The 19439-nt window shown below is 38.5% G+C and overlaps 2 protein-coding genes across 15 annotated transcripts in view; one reads left to right on the top strand and one right to left on the bottom strand.

Moving 5' to 3' along the window:
• ZNF518A (zinc finger protein 518A) overlaps positions 1-19439 on the bottom strand; it is an 83872-nt gene that overhangs the window by 41823 nt on the left and 22610 nt on the right. For 2 of the 3 annotated variants that reach the window (XR_006282570.1, XR_006282571.1), the window contains exons 4-6: positions 16006-16102; positions 7305-7437; positions 3878-3960 (exon numbers count right to left, since the gene is read on the bottom strand). The gene's annotated coding sequence lies outside the window, so the exon portion shown is untranslated. The remainder of the gene's footprint in view (positions 1-3877; positions 3961-7304; positions 7438-16005; positions 16103-19439) is intronic. The other variant, XR_006282572.1, reaches the window with a different exon arrangement.
• BLNK (B cell linker) overlaps positions 1-19439 on the top strand; it is a 129937-nt gene that overhangs the window by 106291 nt on the left and 4207 nt on the right. For all 12 annotated transcript variants that reach the window (XM_043518298.1, XM_038409620.2, XM_043518292.1 and 9 more), the window contains 14 exons: positions 64-153; positions 1742-1767; positions 2397-2422; positions 2718-2816; positions 3910-3952; positions 6516-6549; positions 7522-7594; positions 8217-8247; positions 9828-9870; positions 10470-10548; positions 10846-10877; positions 11695-11774; positions 18088-18171; positions 19258-19413. In XM_043518298.1, coding sequence (XP_043374233.1) covers positions 64-153; positions 1742-1767; positions 2397-2422; positions 2718-2816; positions 3910-3952; positions 6516-6549; positions 7522-7594; positions 8217-8247; positions 9828-9870; positions 10470-10548; positions 10846-10877; positions 11695-11774; positions 18088-18171; positions 19258-19413 — 896 coding nt within the window. The remainder of the gene's footprint in view (positions 1-63; positions 154-1741; positions 1768-2396; positions 2423-2717; positions 2817-3909; positions 3953-6515; positions 6550-7521; positions 7595-8216; positions 8248-9827; positions 9871-10469; positions 10549-10845; positions 10878-11694; positions 11775-18087; positions 18172-19257; positions 19414-19439) is intronic.

The raw sequence follows: 19439 nt of genomic DNA, 5'->3' as shown, positions 1-19439 counted from the left end.
ATTTATTCTTATTTCATAGACATGACATTTGTATGTTTGTCTCTTTTTTTTATTTGTTTTAAGCTCCTGTAAACAGATCTATCAAACCAACAAAGCCAGTTCTTCCTAGCTCTACCAAGTCCTCTCCTGCTCCTGTGTCTCCGTTCATGCTAGGTATGCAAAGTTTATATTGGTGTAAGAGGATCATCTTGTAGACACCCTGTTTTGAGAAAGAGGTTTGGAAATGCAATAGTATGATTTCTGGATGGAAAAAGTATTACTATGTTGCACATAATTAGGGATGGCTGAACCAGCTCAGACCTTTGCTCATCCCTGGAAACAGCCAACTAGATGCCATTTGTTTCCTCCAGTGGCAATTGGTGGGGGGGGGGGGGCAAGTGGATAATCTTGCTCCCTATCTATAAAAGTAGGAAGTCTGAAAGCCTGCTACTCCCTCCAATGGCAGGTATTCTTTATTCTTATATTATCAATATAAGATAAAAACACTTACCGGAATCAATAAATCATTGATCAATTATCTCATTTCAGTATAGGATGCCAAGATGAGTTTTTAAAATATTGAATCAAGATTCAATCTTACTGAGATTATGTGGATTCTGATAGCTTTGTATATGCTTCTCTCATTGTCACGTACTGTAAAAGGAAGTTTATTTGGAAAGAGAAAATATAGGCAAAAGCAAAAAAAAATAGTGGAATATTTTCTTCTGTAATTGCAAACATGTGTTTAATCCTCTTTAGCTAAGTAGCGCCAGTTGTATTCTGTATTGCTTCCTAGTCATGGCATTAATTGCCCAGAATGTAACCTTTACAAACTAGTTACACAATTCTTACCAAGCATTACGCATATTCATTTTCATTAGGAATTTGTTTAACTTCCAAGCCATAGTTACAAAATTTCTCTGTGATTTGCAGTTGTATCACATAACTTTTCAGACATCTTTAAATCCCTTTTCAGTGTTGTGATTTCCTGTTAATCACAGTTTCTAAGCAACAATTTTCTTGATGGGTTTTAAACAAATAAAACAGCTCCCTCTAGTGGGTATTAGAGTACTTGCCAGATTACAGTTCTGACTTTGCTAAAGTTAAAATATAATAGAACCTTGCTTCACTACACTCGGTGAAGCTGGATTTAGATTATGGCATTAATTATTTTAATGTTTGTTTTTTTAATATTCATTAACATTCATAATCTGTTGGTATTTTTGTGAGCAAGTAAAAACTCTGCAATAATGAGCAGGAGCTCAGAGCTAATAGTGTGGCGATATAAAGGACTCAGACCAGTGGTTTACAGTTCATTAGGTCCCTTCTTCACCAAGGTTAGAGGACGATTTAAAGGTTATCCAAGTGTGATAACATTAAAAACAGTTCCTAGTTCAGGTTCTTTTCTTACCTTTTGTACTAAGAATGGTACAAAAATAAAGGTTATTTGGGTGCAATGTAATTCCTGTAATTGTTGACTGTGAATAAGTATTTTTGTCCTTTTCATCGTAAATTTACAGTTAAAAAGGAGTAAGGCACAGTTTATTATGAATAAGACAAGAAGAATCAGTCCCTAAGTGAGAACAAGATAAGTGACGCATCTTGTCACACAATCACATCTCCTAAAATGACCTTTTCCCCAGAAGAATCTTATTTTCTCTTTAATAGCAGAACTTTGATGTAAATTCCAAACTGTATTTCTGTCAAAAAGAGACCTGTGATTCTCTTTTGTAACTACAGAATATTTTTTTTTCCCCTTCAGACGTCTATGAGGTTCCTGAAGAAGAGGTAAGACCTTACATACATTTTATGGGTCATACTTCTTGCACTATACATGCATGCTGCAACTTAAAAGCACTGTATCCTGTGGTGCAAAATCATTCAGAATAAATGTGAGAGTAAACCATTGCATCAACTCTTTAATAGAGAGAAAATTGGAACAAACCTATGCCACTGAGAATGGTGCCCCATTCCCCTGGTAACTTCATAACTCCATCTCCCTCCACCAAATGGCAGTGAAAACTTGTTCTACTTATTACAAATTGTTAGGTGGGGTAAGGCTTCCAGCTCTGCTTAATGTGATCCAGCCTAAGAAGCATAGGCCTAAGGGACCATTTTCTAGAAGTGATGCCCCAGCAAAGGAAACATGAACTGTTTTGACATGATAATTTCCTTCCCACCTCCCAGTACTGACATGACACATAACTTAGTAGCATGCTTGGGGCTACACTGATATAGCAGTGGTCATTTTCTGGCTACTCTATCTTTATGCATATTCCCAATAGTGAATTTTTTGGAGATACATGCTCCAATAAATAAGAAATCACAAAGGCAGCTTAAAATTCTATATTAGCACAAATGAATTTTATTAAATACAGATATGACCAAAGTTATTAACAGTGCATTTTCTCTTAAAGGAAGAGCCATCACCACCAACAAGCAGGTAATTCATTACCATGAAATTCTGTACATTATTAAAAGTTTTAGACCTTGTCAAGAAATATACTTTGATAACATGCGAGCATTGTCTAAATATCTATATATTTAATACCTATGTATCTCAATAGAAGAGGTACCGGATTAATAAATATTGTAATATTTCTTGATGAACTTTCAGAATGAGAACACACAATACATACACTCAAATACATTGTGTTGTCTAGGATTACACAGACTTTTGCCTTTAATTCAGTATTTTTTGTATAATGTTTCTAACTTCACTTGTGTTGTCTTATTAGGATCACTAAACCTCTTCCTCCCAAGCCTGTTCAGAGTACAGGAGGACGTTCCCACATGCTCAACTTAGCCAAAGAATCCTCTAAACCAGACACTTCTAGGTTAGTGAAAAGCAGCTTATGTTTCCTCAAGCATGGAGCAAACACTGGAGGAAGCAGATTCGTCACCTCACCTCAGCGTGCCTAGTTATTGCATGGCCTTCAGCCAATGAATTATTATTAGGCCATATGTACGAACTACCTAGGCATGAGGGGGTGAGTTAAGAATGACATTTCTCAATTAACTCTCAGTATCCTGGCTTTAATGGATTTGCCAGAGGTGTAATACTTCCCTAATGTATTTTTTGCTGTTTAATGTAACATGAAGCAGGAGATTGCAGTAGCTGATTCCTGCCAACACAAATGATTTGAGGAGTAGGCGAGGTTAGGATGCTTATTATCAAAACCAAACCCATATACCCATTTTGAAAAGAAGTGTTAGAGCAAGATAGAGGAGCAGCCCTCTCCTCCCCCTTACCAAGGCGTGGAGGTTCAGGACAGTGGTAGAACAAATGAAATTCCACCCAGTGGAGTGGGGACACAGTTCTGGGACCCAGTGATGGAAGTGAGAACTTCCTGCATGCCAGAGCCAAGTTCCACAAGGGTTTCTGTGCCCAAGCAAATATGGAGTTTTTAGGTTGGGTGTGATAGGGATAGGGCAAGGCTGGTGGACCCATGAGTACATGACCCCCACCCATGGATCAGGTGCATAGGAACAAAGCTAGCTCTTGCTATAATCTGTTCCTTCCATGTGTCCCCAGGAACATACAGTGCCCATAAGGGAGTGTGGAGGGGCCGGAAGGAGACAGGGTCTCATCCCCACACATTGTCCTACAGAACTGGGTGAACTGGGAAAAAGCAGGCTGCCCTCACCCCATGCATAAGAGGGAGCATGGGGAAAGAAGGTGCAGAGCTGCACCTGGCCTCCCCCTGGGATAGCACAGCTCCACCCAGTCTCCAACTCAGGGCTGTGTGTTAAGGCACAACCTTACCCGGAGCAAACTGCAGCAGAACATAGTTATAACTAACAACCTATTTACTAAGGAATACTATGTATCTTAAAACTTAAGAGAACTTACACCTTTGGGCTCAGCAATTTTAAATGAAATCAGAAAAATATTTACCATTTAAATCTATCATTTTGTGTGTTTTCCAGAAATATTCTTCCTCTTCCCAGAAACCATCCTCAGCAAAAAGCCGTGAGTAGCTAAACACCATTAGAAAAGAATGCATTTAAATGGTGAAGGGCAGAGCTGGTATCTGAATTATATACTGCTATTTGTTATTATCTGTATTAGAGAGACAGTATAGAATTGTAGATTACTCTATGTAAACAGATCCAAAGCATCAAAGAGCTACAGACTCATGCCATAATGTTATAATTGTGGAATTAAAACTCCAAATGTATCCTTCGTATTCAAAATATTAACATGATTTCTTACAAGTCATGATGGTATGAAAGGAATAGCTGATATATACAACCAAGATGCTGACACTTTTATATCCATGAGTAAGCCCTGTTGAACTGAGTAGATGCATTTGTGTGAGAGAGAAAATGAACCCTATTTCTGTATTTTCCACCCTTTTGGGTCTAATATCTCCCATGCATTGATGGAGAATACATTCATAATCCCCAGTCTACAAATAAAGCCTTTTCAATGGAAAAATTCTAGTGCCCGACCCATGACCTTGATTTTCAAAAGTGACTAGTGATTTTGGGTGCCCAACTTGAAGCACCTTCAAGGATCCTGATTTTCAGAGGGTGAATGATTAACACTTTCTGAAAATCCGGCCTCTTTTGAGGTGCTCACTTCATATTATTATAAAAACAATAAAAAGGATAGTTCAATCTACAAGTTGAAGCATGAAGGGGCATATGAATGTTTATCGTGTTTGGCATGTGACTACCTTGCAACACCAGCTACAACAGTGCCATGTGAATGCCAGTTCTCACTTTCAGGTGACATTGAAATTAAGAAGCGGGCAGCATTATCTCCCATATATGTAAACAAACTTGTTTGCCTTAGCGATTGGCTGAAGAAGTAGTAGTACTGAATGGACTTGTAGGCAGTAAAGTTTTATATTGCACTCAAAAACAAAACAGTTATGTGGGGAAAAAAATCTACATTTATAAGTTGCCCTTTCATGCTAAAGAGATTGCACTACAGTACTTATGAGGTGAACTGAAAAAAATTTTTGTTTATTTTTTACAGTGCAAATATTTGTAATAAAAATAAAATACAATGAGCATTGTTCACTTTGTATTCTGTTTCAAAGGAGTAGCCCTGTTAGTCTGTATCAGCAAAAACAACATCTGATAAAGTGGGTTTTAGCCCACGAAAGCTTATGTCCAAATAAATTTGTTAGTCTCTGAGGTGCCACAAGCACTCCTTGTTTTTTTTGTATTCTGTATTGTAACTGAAATCAATATATTTGAAAATTTAAAAAAAAAACAACCAAAAATATTTATAATATATTTAAATTGGTATTCTATTATTTAACTGTGATTAAATCACAACTTTTTAAAAATCTTACATTTAACTGTGATTTTTAATCGTTTTACAGACTTAAGAAATTAAGTTATATTTAATGAGAATTAATTAAGAGCTAAATAAGTTTAAAAAATTAAGTTAAAACAATAGTCAGAACAGAGTACTTTTATTTCTATTTTAAATCTTTTTTAAAATGTTGGTCAAATTTAATCAAAATCAACAAATTCGCATTAAACGTCTTGATTTTGAAGAAACAGGATTTTCTGATGGGGGGAAAGGGTTCCACTGAAAATTTTTCAGCCAGCTGCCATTTCTGAGGCACAGAACAGTAGCAGAGGTGGGAAATGACTCCTCATAATCTACTCCAATCATTATGCCAAAAACGCATTATGGCTCTTATGATAGCAAAGGCCATAACTAAAATTAAGTTGGGGCCTTGATTATAACCCTCATTTCTCAATGCTCACACCTGAGAGACATTCTTCTTTGGGGTTTAACCTTTTCAGGCTTCATGATAATTTTTTTGGAAAAGCATGAACATGATCCTGTCAGTATTTCTGAGTTATTAGAAAATTAAAAAAAAAAAAAAAAACTTTCATGCGTGGCACATCTTGAAGTTAGTTGCTCGCAAGAGTTGCTGTGGAGGAGGGAACTAAGTGTTCAAGGCCCCTAAAAGTCACCTCTGTTTACAAGAAAGGAAAGGAAAGATTAAGTAAATCTCCTTCCCACTGCCAAAGTCCTCAACTGTGTTCTGGGAGACAGAAACCCAATACATTTCCTTGTTGTCAAGTGCCCCAACGGTCTTCCCAGATGTCAAAGCCTCTGATTGCTTCTAAAATGTAGTGTTTTCAATGAAAAAATAAAACTATAGCACACTGAAAATTTGGGCACAGAATAAAAAACACATTTGATGCTCTACTGATTGTATTACTGAATTTTTTGTTCCCTGGTCTGGCATGCTATGTGAACCAGGGGATTTTACTGCTGAATTTAGCCCCAGTACTTGGAGCTTGAGGATCATTAACATCTATCATGCTGGGGTATTATGAATTAATTAATTAAGTGATTTCAAATAGCTGGATGAAATGTACTAGAGGGGCTTAATATAATATACACTCTATACAACCATTTTAGACATTGGTGCAATTCTATATGGTCCATACCAGAACATCTTAGTCCATTCCCCATAGATTCTACTTACATATTTATCTTTTTTACAATTGCTGTATTGTAAGTGTGAGCTGACAAATTCTGTATATTTCAATTTCAGGAGCACGAAAGGAATGAAGCACATAATGATGAAAGTAAGTATTTTGCACTGAAGACACGGTGATTGCTAGAAAGATTTTTGGTCAATATATTATTGACTACCTCAAATGCAGTAGTACGTTCCTTTAAGTTTAAACTGCAACCATCAGTGTTAGAAAGGGAGTTTAATGAACAGCTAAAGAGCATAGTCAGTGTGAAGACAAGTCAGGAAACAACTTACTTTAGACTTGAGTTGTTGTTTTTGTACTCGGTGTAAACCAGGAGTTCTCAACCTGCTATAAAAAGTCCATAACCCACCTGTGCCACGGTAACTGGTTTTCTGCATATGAAAGCCAGAGCTGGCATTAAGGAGTAGCAAGCAGGGCAATTGCCTGGGGCTCCATGCCACAGGGGCCCCCGCAAAGCTACATTGCTTAGGTTTTGGCTTCAGCCCCTGGTGGTGGTGCTCAGGGTCCCAGGCTTCAGCCCCATGCCGGGGGGCTTTGGCTTTCTGCTCTGGGCCCCAGTGAGCCTAACGCTGGCCCTCTGAAACCTGCTTGCGGCCCCCTAGGGGTCCCTCTGGGCCCCTGGTTGAGAACTGCTGGTGTAGACTATATACAGAGATGCTCTGTACTGGTAGAAGTAGGGCTTTCACCAATGTGACTTACCCTGGAGAGTTATAGAATTAAGATATACTGTACTGCATAAGGGTTTGCACTGATGTAGTTACACCAATGCAAGTTTCCCAAATCTAGAAAGCTCTTAATCATGAATTCCCCTCCACAGCCATTGATGCGCAGTGTCCACTTACCACAGTCCTTGATGGCAGCAATGTAGTGGAAGCACTCACCACCACCAAGAAGGGGGCTGAGGGAATCTCCCTCCACTCAGAGTATGAAAATAGAGTGATCCATAATCTTTTCTTCAGGGACTATAAGAGCCACCTAAGCACATTTCAGAATGATTATTAAAAAAAATGCTCAGATATGTTAAATATTATATACTAAATATGTTGTGTGGGTATTTAGATCACAGCAGCAGTGGAGCTCCGGACTTCAAACTTCCCTCTGGTGCAACTCCATCACCATTACCGAGGGCAATGTGAGTAACAAAATATCACTGCTTCTCTTTCATTGTTAATTGCTGGATTTATTAATAACTAAATTCTGCTCTTACTGGAGGCAGCCATCAAAGCAAGAGTTGTCTGTCCATGAACCATGAGTCCAGAGCAAGAGGCATCCTGCCCTGGCAAGAACAAGGTGGGATTGCTGGTTGCAGGCCACTCTACTATTTCTCCAAGCTGGGGCAGTTTGCATACTGGAATTGTTTCCAATTACTATCTGCTGCTGCTGACAGAAAACCTTCTGGCCTGCTTGAGACAATCAAATGCTGCAGGGATGAGATCTTCAGCAACACTGTGCATATATAAAGCCATGCTCCTTTTCTTACAAACCACCCTCCCACTAGCCATGACCTGGTTCTTTGCAGGACATAGCTTTCTCACACACCTTGATATGGTTCCCACCACTACCTTTGAAACCTATGTTAAATGCAACACAGCCTCTGCCCTTTTTTCTCTATTACATCAGCCCAAGGAAGGGCCGGATTCAACCCAAAATCCCACCTCTGCCAATAATATTATGAGTAACAGTTAACTATATACTTGATTGTTCAATGCACTGCATGTGTCTTTTAAATAACCACTTACGTTTTCAATCCTCAGAAAGAAGACACCTAATCCAATAAAACCACCAGTAAGTAGACTTTGTATTTTCATAACGATACTGTACAGTATCCCACCTGTGATTCTTAATATGCTTGTAAAACTGAACTTTGTCATAAATACAGTTTTCTTAATGGGAAGTAAGGAAAGAATTAAGAGTATTTTTGCCCCTTGATTAATTAACATTAATAGAAGTTACATACAGAATTGGAGAGAGGAAGATACACTCAAGAGTCTGTTACCACAAGAATGGCAGAAAATCCTCTGGCCTGCCATAGAGACTATTCTAACCATTAAAAAAATGTTTTGGGGTCATCATGAAGGCTTTAATATATAAAATATGTGGAAGCAAGAAGGGTGGAAATCATTTATAATAGCATATATGTAATTAAAGGGAGTCACAAGGACTTGGCTATGGAATGTATATTTACTCAGCAGCAAAGGGAATAAACATACATGCATTCCTGAAAACTAATTTAGATTAAATACACCTGGGGTAGTCTTTTGCCCCCCAGAGAGTTATCAGCATATGAATTCTCTTCCCTAGGAGATAGTGGTAGAATACACATTAGTGGGACTCAAGAAAACAAATAAGAATTATTTGGAACCATGTTCTGCCCTCAGATTGCATCCAGAAATTCCCACTGATGTGTGTAGGAGTTTCCCCTAGGGAATGAGAATAAAATATCATCCTAGAACAAGAGTCGTATCTCAAGGTAAAAATGGGCTTTTACGTTGGTCTCCCTTGCTCATAAACAGGTTTGGAGTCTTTCCAAGTTTATGTTGCAAAATCTATTTGATCATATTTACACAATCATCCATCTGAATTCCTTGTATGAGAAGGCAATGCCCTTATTTCCCCCAATCAAAACATCCCTGTCAATTTCAAGTGTAAATAACAAGTGAAAAAATCGTTTTTCAAACTAAACACACACACCCTTTTGCCAACATGTCATATTGCTTTTCATGACCATTTACTGTTGCAACATTGCTAAAGAATGGGATACTTTTAACTTAATCATATTTTAAGCAAGTTCCTATACCTACCAACAACTTGGATTATTAAAACCGGAAAAAAAAATTAAAGTTCATTTCCAACTCTTTTATTCTGCACTTAGTTCTTATATTTCTTCCATCTTGGACAATGAACGTTGCAAAATTTAGCTTGCAAATATTACACAGGAGGATTGGTTTAAAAATGTGAACACTATTTTTATAATAAAAATATTATATAGAAACATTTCTATTGGGCTTAAGCTTTTGGAAAACCCTCTTAAAAATCTAAATTTTGATCCAAAATTTAAGTGGATAGTTCTCTACCACGTTAAAAGGATGCTAAGTCTACATTGTGCAGCATGTTTAAGATGCAAACAGAAAACCAATAACCTCTTAATCTAACTTTTGTATGCTATTATTTTATAATGATTGTTTAGGGGTTCATGCATGTTTTGAGCTCTATAATATACATGTAATTGTTCTCCACTAAAGGTATCGGGGACTTTTGTATAATACTGAAACAAAGATCCTCTATAGCAATGTCTATTTTACAAAATATTAATTGGATGTCATTTAAGTATACAAATGTTTTGATTGACATTTGTTTTATTGTAGAAACCAAGTTTACCACACAAAGAAAATTTAAATGTTACTGAAGGTAAATTATTTCTGTTACACTGAAAAAAGTTCACATTCACAAAAATTGAACTTTTGCTTTTTAGTGATTTAGAACCTGAATCAGCCCCCGTTACTTGCATTGAGTAGCATTTTTCTCTGCAAGCAGTCCCATTGAAATCAGTGGGGCTGTAGGCAGAGTAATAGACTGCTCAAAGAGTGAAATTCACACCACAAGAGAGCCATTTGGAGGACGTAAGCGGGCCCCCGGGGCAGAGGAGAATGCCACCGAAAGTGAGTAAGGGTGGAAGAATCTGGCCCTCCTGGTTTCACTTTTTCATTTGCTATTGTTATTAGTTAAACATCCTGTGTTTTAATTCACTAGCATTAAGGGGAAATATCACACCACTCATTTGTAAATAGTCCCTGTTTAAATCAATAGGGAGCACTGCCTGAGAATTTGTGGTAAAATATGGCCCAGTGTGCGTGAGCATTTCCCTTAGTGTACGAGTTAGGGAAAAGGCACAGTAAAAATAATGCTTATTCTACAAATTAAAAAAAATGAATTAAAGTTGTCATCTCTCACTTGGGGTGATTATTTTTAAAGCTAATCCTGAATTTATAACTTTTTCCATATTACAGAGAAACCTATAGCAGCTGAACGGCGACGAGGTCCCAGCCAAGAGGTCCCACTTCCACCCCTACCAACGACAGCCCAAAAGTAAAAGCTACTTTCATTTCCTTTCTTAGAGCTATAGACACTAGACTCACTACTAAGTTTGAACAAAATGATGCGAGAGATTCAGGGGGAAGCATTCTTCTCTCTGCAGCTTTTACTTCCCTTTTAAAGTTCTATTTCCTGAGACTTTTACTTCAATCTTCAACCTCATGAGGGAACATATACATCACCACATACTCTCTGTTATTGCTTTCTTCCATACACATGCTCAGTTATTCAGAAGTAGGTGTTAAGTAGACATCCTCATACCTTTCAGTAATCTCTAAATATTTATTTCAGGCCATTATTTCAAAAGCTACCAGCCCTACCAAGTAAGTACAATTTATCTTTTAAGTAAGTCTGGGTTTATTTCAGTTGCCACATATATATTCATTAGATTCTGAATATGTTGGTCTCTGTAACACATACAAGAATGAGATTAAAATACTCAGCTGGTTGTATGGTATTAATTTAATTAGTACAATTATGCAAGACCAGTGGGACTTACTGGGAAAAATCAATGGGAGTTGGGCACCTAATTCCCCTTTGTGCCTCTGGAAGTCAAAACCTAAGCCAGTTTGGGCTGAATTCTATAAAATTCCATCTGGCTTCCACACCACACAAAACCCCCAAATACAAAATTTTTCTGGGCTGGTTCAGTTTGCAACTTGGAAGCCAGATGAAGTTTTTATTGAATCCAGCCATTTGTACTCACACTACAGAAAAGAAATGTAATACTTTCTTTATGACTAATGCTTAAGTTCTGCTGTAAATAATACTTTTAAGAGGCAGTTGGAAATATTTCAATTTACAGTTTCAAATGTAGGGCAAGGTTTCCTATATGCAGTTCATTATTTTTACACAAATAGAAATGTAAATTAGATAAAATGATAATATATACCAGAAAGATTTCAGCATTTCCATTATATGGTTATAAATTATCCAGAGAATTTTAATAGGCTACAGAATTTAGTTTTATGAAGATATTGGTCACTCTCTTAAAGTGGGATAGATTTTTCTCCTTATTCCTTTAGCCAACAGAGTTATGACAATCTACAGCATTATTGTTTCCTCCTACCTCTGCCCCCAACAAAATAATAGGAATAGTTACATTGGACACTTACACATGTTACACCTTGTTCTTCCCAGAACCGCTAGACACTGCAAACCGCACAACGGGCACTCTTCCACGCAGCAGCATTTCAACTAGTTTGGATACTACAGACCAGGTATGAAATTAGCTCAGGGTGAAAAGAGACACATGAGGAAGCATGTGCCATCAGGCTCTGTTGTAAGAGGAGTCTTACAGAGAGACCCCTGGCTGTCTGATCCTATACTTCTTCATACCACCTACTCTACAAGAAAGCATAATCCTGGGCTGAGGGTGCTTGTGGTCCATTTCCTTCCTTATAACAACAACTTTGGCCCTATCTACAGTGAAATCTTTTGTCATGGTATGAGTCATCTAGTTGCCCAGTTCCAGCCCAAAATAGGTGTAGAACACAGGGTATTAAACCCATGCTAAACTGTAGAATTGTGATTATATATAGTTATACAAAACCTAGGCAGGAAACGTTTTCTTGCTCAATGTAAACAGGAACTGAAAAACAGTTGAGTCAAACTTCTGTTTTAGGTCTTCACTTTGCATCAAATAATCCCATAGCGAGTACACAGAAAATGCCTTGTTGGTATATTTTGCCCAGTCCTGCGTGCAGATAGATATAGAGTGCACTTAACTTCACTTTTCCTTTTTGTATTTCATAGCTGAACTCAGCTGCTCACTAGCCTTTCTGAAAGTATGTATCCACATGGTTAGTCCAAAGCAGTGCAAACCATCTGCGGTTGTGTCAGTGGATAAATAATGAAAGATCCCAGAATACACTAGTAGGAACACACATGCACACCCTTGTGAACCATGCTAGGTAGAGATGCTCCAACCTTGTTGGAGCATGAGTCTGCCAGAGATAGTACAACACAGAAGCACAGGAATGCAAAAGACAGTCATATTTAAAAACATTCCCTTGTTTAATAGAGTTTGGTTTGTCAGCAGAGATGGGATCTAAGAGACTAAGTGAGAGGCCACAGGTTGCCCACACCCTTCTCTGTGAAAACTACGATCCATCCATCTGACAAATAATCTTAGTCCCTCCCTATCAGCTTTGTGCCCTGCTGCTCCCTAAAATAGATTTCCCTTCACTATAAACCCCTTTTGGAATTAGTGCCAAGTTATCTTTGTGAATAACTGGAAAACTTTTTTTTATTTTGTATTTCAACATAATGGGTTTGAAAAAAAATCTAAGAAAATATGGCTACTTTTATTTCAATATGTCCCCTTCCGTCTCCATCGGGAAGATGGCAGAAGACAAAATGCAGGAAGCAGTCCTGTCTAGTAATCACATATGAGGTAGAAATAGTTCTGTTGACGGCCTAACAAAGGCTCTATTATTGCAGAGCTAGTAACACTAAATGTTCTAAAGGCTGATATGACAAAGATAATACAGCAGCAAGAAACACAAAGAACTTCCAATTGTGGAACAATTTTAACATTCTGTCATAGTGGATATTGTGAAAAAATCTTTTTTCATAAAAATAATCCAGCAGACACAAAAGCAAACAGCTTGTAACAATTATATTTGGAGCTTTTAATATGGCAGATATGGGCAAAACCAGAAGACTGACTGACTAAAAGATCAATTTCACCAGAAAAAGTGAAACATGGCTGATGAAATTAATGATATTTTTTCCAAAATTATAACGTACACTGGTATTGTCATGTGCAGCAGCAAACTGTACAGCACAGGTGCTCTTTGATTTGTTTGGTTCATGAAGGCAACACCTTCATTAATTGGTTGACTTTCACTGCACAGCTGTCATGAGCTCTCTGTTCCGCTAGGTGGTTCCCAACAGTTTGTGACAGGAAGAAGGAAGGTTTCAGGGAGAAGCTGTATTTGTCTATTCTATATAGGTTCTTATACCATGCTAATCACCATTGTATGAGCGCATTCCAGATTTGCCATTGCTCCCCCTGCTCCATTACAGTTAACATAACAGTTCCAGTCACACTGTATTATGTTTGAAGGACTCTTGGACGCCTGGCATTATAAAGAGGAGAGGGGTGTTGTTAAACCTTCCTGTGAAAGCAACAACTTTATTGTAATGTAGTTATGATGATGTATGAAAATAAAGTGACACATTCCTCCCCTCAAGAAAACGTGACATCATATGTACACTCATGGAACCCAAAAATGATTAAGGTTAAATTTAAAATGGAGACAGGGTATATTCTAGCAAATTCTGTAAAGATATTAATAGTCTTATGAGGAGGTTGTATGCATGACACCTGCAGAACAGCACTACCTATACAATGATAATTTACTACAACAATTCCAGCTATTCACAGTAATAATTGCTACCCAAGCAGCCACTTGACATACAACCTATAAACTCACAAGTCTGCATACACACCCTTAAAGAGAAAAAGGCCCCGACCATTCTACCACTTTATTTTTTTATGAAAATCCAATAGGAGGGAATAAAAAAACCCTCTTGGGATTGTGTGATGGGAGAGCTACAGGAAGTATAGTGAAAATGTTAAGATTTGCTAGGCTTACCTGCACCTTCCCTTACTTCATTCTGAACAACTCCATATGCCTAACCATTGAATGCTTTCAGAGCCAGTGGCAATCTGGAGTCCAGTAAATCATTACAAGCTTATATCCAGATTCTATCATCCCATATTTCATTTTTGATTCTGCTCACATACACAAATACAACTGATGTCTTGCAAATATACTTGCACTCCTGCATCAACCTATTTTATAGTGCCCATGGTATTGGCATTTATAACAAAATGATGGATGCATTATAAGAAGTTAGATGGATTAGAATTATCATCTGTAAAGAAAGGCAGCCAATAATAATTGTTACTTCCAGGGGGAGAAAGAAATGACTATTTTAGACGACATATTTGGAGGCAGAAATTCCCAGCCAACAGTTAGTACAAGCAACCCTTAAAGATAATAAACTCATTATCAAAAGGAAGCTTCACTCTGGAAACACCCTACCACAAAGAATTGAGTAACAATCTCTCCTTTTAAAAATGAAAATAAAAAATGAGAGAGAGAGAGAATAAAGATTCACTTCTGCAAAATCAGGAGCAGTTAGGGAGAAAGTATTTTGACTGTAGTATTTAGGCCAGCCGTTTTTCTTTCTTTTCTTCCAGGGACACGTGGGGGAAGGTCAAAGATAGCAGAGAAGTACCGAGAGTCAAGGATGTGCTGAGCTCTCTCTTTCAGTCTATGTACTAGCTCTATAACAAACTTTAGCTCACTTCAACCATACTTTGACCGTAAGCTCTCATATATATGAAGAGGCCCTGTTTTATTCCTGTTGTCTTTGCTGCTACACCTTAGTACCCTGATCCAGTCCTTTACAGACAGAGGCTGCCTTGAAGGTTTTAGATCTTTTCAGAGGTCCTAGTTTTAGTTTGTTTTACTTTTTACCTGGTTTTAATTAAATGATTGAAACCACTTTAATTCCAATACCATTCAGACCCATACAGTCTGGGGTTACTGAAATCCTGGTTATTTCCCCCACTCATGACTCTTCCCTTGGAACAGTACTCCTTTGTTTAATAAAATGCATGTTTCTAGTGAAGTGTCAGTGAGTCTGGTGGACCCTTGCATCCTGCGGGGGATGGGTGGGTGGGTGTATTTTATGTACAGCAGATCAAAGAACCCTCCTGCAAGATAGCTCAGTGGTTTGAGCATTGGCCTGCTAAACCCAGGGTTGTGAGTTCAATCCTTGAGGGGGCCATTTATGGATCTGGGGCAAAAATTGGGGATTGGTCCTGCTTTGAGCAGGGGTTTGGACTAGATGATCTCCTGAGGTCCCTTCCAACCCTGATATTCTATGATAGAATAAAATAAAGCACATTTTAAAAAGATTACAATAATTCCCCTTCCTGCACAATAAGTTCCACTGTTCCCTAACTGTAAGAATAAATGTAATCTCCCCTCTAAATTACAGGAAAATAAATCTGAGCAAAAATATGTGCTTCCAGATATGCAGTTAGGGTAATTTTTTCTAAAGCACCTGAGTGACTTAGGAGCCTAGATGACAAGTAATTTTGGAAAATGGAAATTCAATTATTTTGAAAATTTTTACCCTTACCATTTTTCTATTCAGAAGATCCCAACTTTTAATGATAACACTCAGCCCTTATAAACTGAGGTTTCAAAGCATTTCACAGATATTAATTAACTAAACCTCACAACACTCCAGGAATTAGAAAAGTATTGTACCCATTTATAGCTGGGAGAACTAATGCACCAGAGAGGTTTAATGACTTGCCTAAGATTACATGGGCAAGTCAAAGGTAGATCCAGGGCCTTACCCTAGGAACGGTGATTCCTGCGGAAGGATTCTTTCAATAAATAATCAAAAGCTATCAGTACTCACCGGGGAGGGCAGTCCTGCTGCGTGAGAAATGTTTGGAGGTATAAGAGCAGCCATCAGTCCTAGCATCTAGGAGTATCCACTAGATGACAGAATCCAACTGGAGTGGAAGAAAAGAACTGGGGAGAGTGTAGTTTGCAGGATGCTTTTATAACCAGTTTTGAAAACATTGTCAGTTTGGAGGAGAATGTCCATCCTCAGATGTGGTACGAATAGAATTAATGGCTGCTAGCTTTGAGGAGCATGGGAAGTTAATAGAACAAAGGGCAGATGAGGATAAAGTTTCTACCCATATAAGCTACATTTACTGTTACCTCTTTTTGACTGAGCATCTAGTGAAAAGATGGGTCCTTGCAGATTGTTTCAGCCGGGAGGAGAAACTGAAGTTGGAGTCTGGTATCTTTGATGCAATCTTATTTACCAAAAACATACAAAATTCTATTTCCCCAAACATGGGAGAACCCCATAACAGGAGACAGTGTCCTCACTCACAGCACTAAAAACTTTCTCTCTAGGTTTTTGCAGGGTAATGCTACCAGGTGCTTGCTCAGGCTGTCTCTGTCTCACTCACTCTCTATCCTGCTTCTCTATTCACTCAAACGCTCTCTGTCTCTCCCCCCAACTCTCTGGTTACGTCTACACTACAAGCTAAAGGTGTGATTCCCAGCTTGCATACACATACTCTCAGAAGCTATCATCGAGCTAGCACATGTATACATGGTAGTGTATCTGCAATAGCACATGTCAAGTACAAACCTATCCGAACCCCATGGGTATGTACTTGGCATGGCTAAGCTTTGCCGTTGCTGCAGCCTATGCTACTGCAGCTACTCTCCTATTTATACTTGTGCTCAGTCTCATTGAGCTAGTGAGTATGTTACATGAGCTGGGATTTACACACCTAGTTTATAGTGAGACAGCCTTACACACCCACACCCAAAGACAATAACCTAAGGAGCCTTCTACCCACATGGTCAAAATGACTGGGTAGGTTCATACATCCTTGGTCTTAGGGCATATCTACACTACAAAATTAAGTTGACCTAATTTATTTTGGCATATAGGCGCCACACTAATCACATCACTTGTGTGTGTCTACACTTTGCTTCTTCTGTCAGCAGTGCGCATCCTCACCAGGAACGCTTGTACTATCAGCATGAGGCATTGTCAGATAGCTTCTGAAAGCCAGTAACAGTCAATGTAACCAGTGCAGTGGCTATACGGATACTGCCTCAACCTAATTACATCGACATTGATTCTATGCCTCTACTGGAGGTGGAGTCAAGTTTAAGTCAGCATAACAGAGCATTTACATCAGTGGGAGTGAAAATTTAGTGTAGACACTTGCCAGGCAGCTTACATCAACCTAACTATGTGTTGACCTAACTCTGTAGTGTAGACCAAACATCACGTTGGGCTGCTTAGCTCTCTTACCTATCTTAAATGAGGGGTGGAGGTCAGTACAGTTTAAATTGGGTTTAACCCAACCCACAATGATATATTCAGAAGCGAGAACAACCTTAGGTAGGGTGGAGTCACCATGTTATACAACTTGCTTGATTTGGATAGCGTAAAAGAAACCTGGCATCCTGTGGACAACACACAAAAGTATATGCTAAATCAATCAGCAAAAAATGACATTTAATTATAAATAGTGAAAATGACTCACAAGTCTCTTTCTTAGTCAGTCCTCTTTCCACTGGAACAGTCTTCTGCTGTACAAGTGCCAACTATCCTCCATCTCCACATGGATATCTCTCCTTAAGATCGCCTCTCTTAGCATTCACTGACTGATTTCAACTCATCCTTCATTTGAACTGCATCTGTCCAGTTAAGACTGAGCTCTTGACAGAGGCCTTTCTTAACTATGTGTTTTCTAAAGTGCTCTGCACACTTATGGTTCTCTATAATCATCATCATTTGGCAATGGATACACTACAATATGTGTTCATCTTTTATTACCCCTATCTTATAGCTGTGAAGTACACAATATCCAATGAAGAAACTATCATATTTTGCTGTAAGTTATAGAAGAAAACCAGGGCTTTTCCACTGCATTGACAAAGATCTCCATTTTTCTCACAGGATGCTGGTGTTCATGATAAAGCATGGTATGCAGCTTATTGTGATAGAAAAACTGCAGAAGATGCATTATACAAATCAAATAAGGTAAAGCAGGGAGTTAACATTTGCGCTATGCCTCTTTTAAGAACATTTTAGACATGTGGAATGGGGAATACAACTTGAATTGTTCTCAGACAGTTTGGGCCCCACCCTGAACAGATTACAGTAGTGTTGGCTGAAGTGTGTCTACACAATTCAGTTTTGGGTGAAATGGTGGTCTCTAAAGTTAATTAAAGTTGTACCTGTGTAACTCAGTACAGATTTTTGGCCCACTGGAGGTAATAGTTTATTATAGCAGCTAGCGATGGAAAAAATCTATTAACTCAAATAAATCCCTTACCAGGGCAAGAAACAGGCCATAGATACTAAACAAGCTCCATCACTGCCCACTGTCTCATACTCAAATGCTGATATCTGTAAAAATTGGTCTTACCACTTTATTTCAAAATGATAACACACACACACCCCTGAGCCCTCTGACCTGGGTTTTAGACTTTGTCTGAACTTCCTGACTGAGACTAGATCAGCCTGCAGAAAGCTCTAATGCCACAGGGAGCATCACACTTAGGGCGGCACCCTATGTGCCAGGCAAAGGCCCAGGCTTTCTTTCCCCCAACAAATATTTCTTTTTTATGGCTCCACCACGTGGGATAGAGGGACAAAAAATAGGGTAATCTTTAGGATAGGATATCACTGGCTAGAAAGCATTAGGGTAACACCAACAGCGGCTCTCAGTGTTTGTTTGCTGCTTGTGTAAAGCTGTTGAGAGCATGTCATCTGCTCAGGTTCTCTCTCCTTCCTGCCATTGGTGGTAACTTGTACAGTCTTCACTTCCTAATGTCCTGTTATCCCCAGGAAGCTGTTACTGCCTGCTCATTTCTTCCTCTAGCTGAGAGGGAACACGCAGCAGCAGCCATTGGGACTTGGGTCAGCAGAGGATGCTGCTAAATGACACCTGTATAAGCTAATATTGGGGGGGGGGGAAGTGCCCCCATTTCTCCCAGTAAATTTTTTCCATTAATGATATTAATTTAAAGGAGGAAAGGATTTGATGTTAATATTGATACATCCTCAGTGATTGCAACAAATTAAACTAATAATATATTATTGCATTTCCTTTCCTTGATATAGGATGGATCTTTTTTGATAAGGAAGAGTTCTGGGCAGGATTCAAAGCAGCCGTACACACTAGTTGTGTTTTACAACAAAAAAGTGTATAATATTCCTGTACGATTTATTGAATCAACTAAAAGATATGCACTGGGCAGAGAAAAAACTGGCGAGGAGGTGAGTGATTTTTCCTTTTTCAGTTT

The sequence above is a fragment of the Dermochelys coriacea genome, chromosome 7 (genome assembly GCF_009764565.3).
Source record: "Dermochelys coriacea isolate rDerCor1 chromosome 7, rDerCor1.pri.v4, whole genome shotgun sequence".
NCBI classification, from domain to species: Eukaryota; Metazoa; Chordata; order Testudines; family Dermochelyidae; genus Dermochelys; species Dermochelys coriacea.
Note: the sequence above shows the minus strand (reverse complement) of the source record. Positions and strands in the feature narration are given on the sequence as shown.